The sequence below is a fragment of the Eimeria tenella genome, genomic scaffold, assembly GCF_000499545.2.
Source record: "Eimeria tenella Houghton genomic scaffold, Eth_scaff11, whole genome shotgun sequence".
NCBI classification, from domain to species: Eukaryota; Apicomplexa; class Conoidasida; order Eucoccidiorida; family Eimeriidae; genus Eimeria; species Eimeria tenella.
The window spans coordinates 103,596-110,731 of NW_013541474.1; the positions used below are offsets into that span (position 1 = coordinate 103,596).

At 52.2% G+C, this 7,136-nt stretch overlaps 1 protein-coding gene across 1 annotated transcript; it reads left to right on the forward strand.

Annotated features, from left to right (window-relative positions):
* Positions 1-255: 255 nt before the first annotated feature.
* Positions 256-4,753, forward strand: ETH_00030760 (protein kinase, putative; the record flags this gene model as incomplete). The annotated part of the gene is made up of 9 exons (XM_013372840.1): positions 256-264; positions 465-522; positions 749-825; positions 1,074-1,259; positions 1,384-1,843; positions 2,156-2,536; positions 2,635-3,315; positions 3,577-3,702; positions 4,308-4,753. The coding sequence occupies 9 exons, from the start codon at positions 256-258 to the stop codon at positions 4,751-4,753; spliced, it is 2,424 nt and encodes an 807-aa protein (XP_013228294.1).
* Between the last annotated feature and the right edge of the window lie 2,383 nt (positions 4,754-7,136).

A 7,136-nucleotide genomic window follows, 5' to 3' on the forward strand; every position in this document is an offset into this window, starting at 1 on the left:
CTGCTGCTGTAGCTGCTGCTGCTGTTGATGACGATCCTGGCGGTGGTGGTTTTGCTGCTGCTGTAGCTGCTGCTGCTGTTGATGACAATCATGGTGGTGGTGGTTTTGCTGCTGCTGCTGCTGTAGCTGCTGCTGCTGTTGATGACAATCATGGTGGTGATGGTTTTGTTGCTGCTGCTGCTGCTGCTGCTCCTTTTGCTGCTGCTGCTCTTGGCAGTCATGGTGATGGTGGTTTTGCTGCTGCTGTTGACAAGGATGATGATGGTGGTTTTGTTGCTGCTGCTGCCATTGTTACCCCTGCTGCTGCTGCTGCGCTTGCTGCTGCTGCTGCTTTTGCTGTTGATGATGATGCTGCTGCTAAACTGCTGGTCAGCTGCTGCTGCTGGTGCTGTTGAAATTCCCCAGCTTACGACTAGGGTTTAGGGTTTAGGGTTTAGGGTTTAGGGTTTAGGGTTTCTGTGCAGGTTATGGAGTTGTGCGAAGGAAAGGACCTGGTTGATTATGTCTTGAAGCACCCACCAGGTTAGGGTTTAGGGTTTAGGATTTAGGGTTTAGGGTTTAGGGTTTGGGGTCTAGGGTTTAGGGTTTGGTGGTTTCTTGTGTTCTTCAGCTTTTGCTCTCGCCTTCCTCCTCCCCACTTGAATAATCATTTAATTTTCATTTTATTTATTTATTATTACACCATTATTTATTTATTTATTTATTTGTTTATTTATTTATTTATTTATTTGTTTTTTATTTTCCTCAGGGGGCATTTCCACCTCTTCTTGCCAGCGGCTGATGCAGCAGCTCCTTTTGGCTGTCAACTTCCTCCACTCCTTTGACGTAGGGTTTAGGGTTTAGGGTTTAGGGTTTGGTTATACTTGCGTAGAGGATTCTAGGGTTTAGGGTTTAGGGTTTAGGGTTTAGGGTTTGCGGACACCTTGAAACTTCCCCTGCTCCAAACGAACTTCTTTCTTTTCGTTTAACTCCAAATCAATTTATTTCCCACCCATTCATTATTATTTATTTATTATTATTTATTTTTTTATACTTATTTATTTATTTATTTATTATTTTTAATTTATTTTCAGATATTGCACAGAGACATAAAACTGGACAATGTGATCTTCAAAGGGGCCGAAGGCGCGCGAGGCGATTTGGCCCTTTTGGATTTCGACATGTGTTTGCTGCTGGACAGCAGCAGCAGCAGCAGCAGCAGCAGCAGCAGCAGCGGCAGCAAGACGGAGGTCGCTGTCGTAGGCACGAGAGAATATATGGTGAGGGTTTAGGGTTTAGGGTTTGCGCCTGCGGCGTTCGTTTGCCAATTCTCCGACGGCTTAGCCTCTAGGGTTTAGGGTTTAGGGTTTAGGGTTTAGGGTTTAGGGTTTAGGGTTTGCGCAGGCCCCCGAGTGTTTCACGGGCCAGTACAGCCGCGCTTCCGACGTTTGGAGTTTGGGGGTAATTCTTTATGTGCTGCTGGATGGCCATTTTCCTTTTGACGTGAACAGCATCAGCAGCAGCACAGCAGCAGCAGCAGCAGCAGCAGCAACTGAGGACCCGGCAGCAGCAGCAGCAGCAGCAGCAGCGGGAGGGGTCCCCGCCGCGGCAGCCGCAGCGCTGCCCGCGGGCGCCCCGCACGCCCCGCAGCAGCAGCAGCCGCCGCAGCCGCAGCCCCCCACCCAGCAGCAGCAGCAGCAGCAGCAGCAGCAGCAGCAGCAGCAGCAGCTGAGCGGGCGAGCCATTCGGCGGCTGCTGAAGCAAGGTGCTGCCTTTTTGTCAACTTTGCGGCAGCGGCATCCTCTTGCTGCAGACTTGATTGAGTCCATGCTCGAGTTCGACTCCAAGGCCCGCATGCAAACTGGTTAGGGTTTAGGGTTTAGGGTTTAGGGTTTGGGGTTTGGGGTTTGGGGTTTGGGGTTTGGGGTTTGGGCTGGGTTGCGGCTAGGTGCAAGCAGCTTAGGGTTTAGGGTTTAGGGTTTAGGGTTTGGGTGCGGGCCTATATGCAAACGGGCTAGGGTTTTGTTTGGTCTAGGGTTTAGGGTTTAGGGTTTAGGGTTTCGTTCGAGGGTTTGGAGCTGGCTACCTCTGGGCTTAGAGGGCCTAGGCATTTCTCTCTGAACTGTTGCTGCTTTTGCTGCTGCTGCTGCTCTTGCTGCTGCTGCTGCTGCTGCAGCGTTTGAAGCGCTGCACCACCCGTGGCTCTTGCCAGTGCCTTCAGCTTTGCCGGCGCAGCAGCTGCCGCCGCAGCAGCAGCTGCTGCTGCAGCAGCTGCAGCAGCAGGTGCTGCAGCAGCAGTTGAAGAGGCGGCAGCAGAAGCAGCAGCAGAAGCAGCAGCAAAGGCAGCATGCAGCCATCGGGAAGCTCCCAGCAGCAGCAGCAGCGGCAGCTGCGGTGCCAGCGGCAGAAACATGGATTCATCAGGATCGCTTTGCTGCAGCTGCTGTAGCAGCAACACAGCAGCAGCAGCAGCAGCAGCACCAGCTGCCCTGGAACTGCAGCACAACTGCTGCTCGCATGTCTCGGCCCTTCCAAGGCACACAGGCGGCGCTGCCAGGTAGGCCCAGCAGCAGCAGCAGCAACAGCCGCAGCAGCAGCAGCAGTAGGAGCAGCAGCAGCAGCAAAGGCAGCAGTTTGTGTTTTGGTTTGCTGCAGGCTGCAAGACTGCTGCAGCACATCATGCGCAGCAGTATTTCAAGCAGCAATTTGCTCGCCAGCAACAGCCGCCGCAGCAGCAGCTGCAACGCTCTGCAGCAGCAGCAGCAACTGATGGTGCTGCTGCTGCTGCTGCTGCTGTTGCCCTTCCGATAGAGAGCCAGCACGTAGCAGCAGCTAGCCTTGAAAAGGAAACGAACCTGCAACGACTGCAACAGCAGCAGCTGCAGCAGCAACAACTGCAGCAGCAGCAACTGCAGCATCAGCAACTGCAGCAACAGCCAGAGCAGCAGCAGCAGCAGCAGCAGCAGCAGCGCTTCTTTGTGACAAGGCAGCAGTTCAATTTACCGCAGCCGATGGAGCACCACCTTCAGCAGATGCCGCTGTCTGCACACCCCACGCAGCAGCTGCAGCAGCAACAGCTGCAGCAGCAACAGCTGCAGCAGCAACAGCTGCAGCAGCAGCAGCAGCGGCTGCAGCTGCAGCAGCGCGTGCAGCAGCAGCAGCAGCAGCAGCAGCTGGCCCAGCTGCAGGCGCGGCAGTTCCAGCTGCAGCAGCAACTGCAGCAGCAGCAACTGCAGCAGCAACTGCAGCAACTGCAGCAGCAGCAAGCCATACCCCGCAGCACGGCCCTCAGGGGCCCCACACCTGCAGCAGCAAAGCAGCCACCAAGTTTGGGCGGTGATTGTGCTGCTGCTGCTGTTGCTGCTCCCTTCGGCAGCAGCAGCAGCAGCTTCAGGCATGGGCACTGACACAGCAGCAGCAGCAGCAGCAGCAGCAGCAGCAGGAGTGCTTTGAGCCTCCGTTGGTTCATGTCAAACTAAGGTCTAGGGTTTGGGGTTTAGGGTTTAGGGCTTGGGGTTTGAGGTTTGAGGTCTAGATAAACAAATAGCAGTGTCTCGGTGCCTGGCCGCACCTAAATTGTGTCTGCTGCAGCAGCAGAAGCAGCAGCTGCAGCAGCAGCAGCAGAAGCAGCAGCTGCAGCAGAAGCAGCTGCTGCTGCTGCGGCAGCAGCAGCAGCAGCACAGCAGGGTCTCATTGAACTGTGTCTGAGATGCCTCGTAGGCAGTTGCACAGCTGCAGGAGCAGCAGCTGCTGCTGCTGCAGCGGCAGCAGGAGCAGCAGCTGCTGCTGCTGCAGCGGCGGCAGGAGCAGCAGCTGCTGCTGCTGCAGCGGCAGCAGGAGCAGCAGCTGCTGCGGCGGCAGCAGCAGCTGCTGCTGCTGCTGCTGCAGTGCCGTGGCAGCCTCACTATGGCGTTTGTTTTTTGGTGTATGTACGCCGCGATTGTTTTATTTGTCCTTTTTTTGTCCGTTAGATGCAGCAGCAGCAGCAGCAACAGCAGCAGCTGCTGCAGCTGCTAGGGATCGTCTCTTTGCCTCTAATGAAACAAACTGCAAACCACTCGTAAACCCTAAACCCTAAACCCTTCGCAAGCACTCACAGCAGCGCTTCTGGATGCAAACCTCTCTAGGGTTTAGGGTTTAGGGTTTAGGGTTTAGGAGAGTACCTCGTTCAGCGCTGCAGCAGCTCGTTCAGCGCTGCAGCAGCTTTTGCCAAGTTGTTTTGTTTGCAAATAATATTTTATTCAAATTGAAATAAATAAATAAAAAATAATTTAAATTAATATAAATAAATAAATACATATGTATATTATATTCAGCTGCGGCTGCAGGAGCAGCAGCAGAAGTAGTAGCAGCACGAGCAGCAGCAGAAGTGGTAGCAGCAGCAACAGCAGCAATAGTGTCTGCAGCAGCAACAGCAGCAGCAGCCGTGGCAGCAGCAGGAGCAGCTGTAGCAGCAGCATCAGGAGGAGCAGTGGTAGCAGTAGCAGCAGCAGCAGCAGCAGCAGCAGCAGCAGCAGCAGCACTAGTACTATCGGCTTGGCAGCAGCAGCAGCAGCAGCAGGATCAGCAGCAGCAAGATCAGCAGGATCAGCAGCAGCAGCAGAATCAGCAGCAGCAGGATCAGCAGCAGCAGCAGGATCAGCAGCAGCAGCAGCATGTTCAGCAGCAGCAGGATCAGCAGCAGCAGCAGCAGCAGCAGCAGCACCTGCGGGGCGTTCTGTTCTTCGGGAGGACTTGCAAAAGGGCCCAAGTTGATTTGAATAATGGAATTTAAATGAGGAAAAGGAATAGAACTGACGAGACCCAAAAAGTGCTGCTGCAGCTTCAGGTGTACGTACACCTCAGATAACGCAGAAGACTCCCCACACGGCAAATCCCCCTCGCTGCTCCGATCTGTACAAATAAATAATAAATAAATAATAAATAAATAAATAAATAAATAAATTGTTTATTTATTTATTTATTTATTTATTTGATTAAATAGATAAATAAACACATATATAACGATAAATACACGAGCAAAAACGAGTCAAAAGCCGAATAAATAAAAAAAGAAAAAGCAAATAATAAACCAATTAATCAATTAATTTAATAAATTAAATTAATGAAATTGTTTAATTTAATTAATTAATTAATTAAATTAAACAAGTCTTCGACTTTTTAATTAATTAATTAATTAATTAATTAATTAATTAAAAAGTTGAAGACCCACCAGATTCGCTGCCTTCGCTTTTGGTGTCTCCGGAGAGCAGCAAAAGATAAGCACAAGGCAAGTTTAAAACAAAAGTCCATCTTTGTTTTAAACATTTTGCTGCTGCTAAAGCGAAGAAGGACAGCAGCAGCAGCAGCGCAGCAGCAGCAAGCAGCAGCTCGCAGCCGCCGCGCTGCGGCAGCAGCAGCTGCCCCGCTGCTGCTGCTGCAGCAGCAGCAGCAGCAAACGCCAAGTAAAACAAATAAGTGTTTGCAAAGATGTAATGAGGGCCAAATGCAACAGCAATTAAAGAAGGAAAAACACTAAAGATGCCAGCAGCAAAACAAAGACACAGAGCAGCAGCAGCAGCACCCAGCAGCGGGGACCCTGCTGCAGCAGCAGCAGCAGCAGCGGCGGCGGCGCAGCAGCAAGCCGCGGTCCCCAGCCCCTGCAGCAGCAGCAAACCAGCATAGCTGCTGTTGCTGCTGAGGAACGAACCCCAGAAAGCAGGGGCCAGCAGTCCCAACACCCCTGCTGCTGCTGCTGCTGTTGCTGCTGCTGCCTGGTGCTGCTGCTGCTGCTGCAGCAAAGGGCGCCACAGAGTCAGCAGCAAGGCGCATGCAAAGGTGTCTATACACCCCAGCAGCAGCAGCACCCAAAAACGCGGCCGCCGCAGCAGCTGCTTCAGCGGCAGGCTGACCCCCGCAGCAGCAGCAGCAGCAGCAGGAGCAGCAGCAGCAGCAGCAGCACCCCCCAGATAAAGAGTCTGAAGCGCTGCTGCAACATTTTCTGGACTAAAAAGACAAAAAGGAGATAATAAAAGTCTTAAATATAAATTCGAAAGACAAGACCCCACACTCTCAGGTGTACAGACACCTGCGGCCCCACGCAACTCTATCTTGCTGCTGCTGTTGTCAGCAGCACTTATCACAAACGAAGACTCCGTGTACCTGCAGCAGCAGCAGCAGCAGCAGCAGCAGCCCACAGACAACTCCTATCAGTTAAATAGTTGATTAATTAGCTACTTGATTAACTAAAATTAATTGATAAATTAGTTTAATAATTAATTAAAACGACTTATTAATTACTAGTTCGCATAATTAACTTGAATAGAATCTTAATTTGCTTGTTAATAGTGAAAAGCAGCAAACCCGAAATTAGGGTTTGTAAACCACCATTTAGGGTTTTGAATTAGGAGACAGCCAAACGCCTGGAGGCCAAAAATAAAAGCAGCAAGAGCTCTGAGGGTTTCGGGAGTGGATTTCGGATCTCCGCCTGCACACAAACCCTAAACCCTAAACCCTAAACCCTAAACCCTAATTAGGGAGCAGCGCCACGCATGCGCGGCTGCCGCCGCTTGCGGGTTTAAAGTTTAGGGTTTAGGGTTTAGGGTTTAGGGCATATCGTTCTAGCCAGCTGATCCTGCGCCTTTCCACCTAGGATTAAAAATTTAGGGTTTAGGGTTTAGGGTTTAGGGTTTACGGAGGGGCACAAAGGCGACTGCTGGAGGCGCCAGCAGCAAAAAGGCCGCCATAAAAGCTGAGGGTCTCAAGAGGCCAGCGAGCTGCGCTGTACGTACACCAGAAGCAGCAGCAGCAGGCTGCTGCTGCTGCTGCTGCTGCTGCTGCTGCTGCTGCAGACTCCACCTGAGGGCCACAGTGCTGGCTGTGAAGAGGGAAAGGCCAGCGCCCACTCCATTAATCAAAAACAAAAAAATAAAAATTAAAATTCTTTTTGAAAGACAAAAAGAAGAAATCAAACAACTAATAAAACTCAACAAACTCCCCACCAAACAACCAACTCGGGGGCCCCCCAAACCCTCTAGCCAGGGGCCCCCAGGGAGTCCCACGAGGGCCCCCAGCCCGTACAGGGCAGTACCCCAAACCCCGAGGGCATAGGGGGCCCCCATGGGGGCCCCGCCCGGGGGGCCCCCCATGCCGGGGGGGCCCCCCGGGGGGGGGGCCCC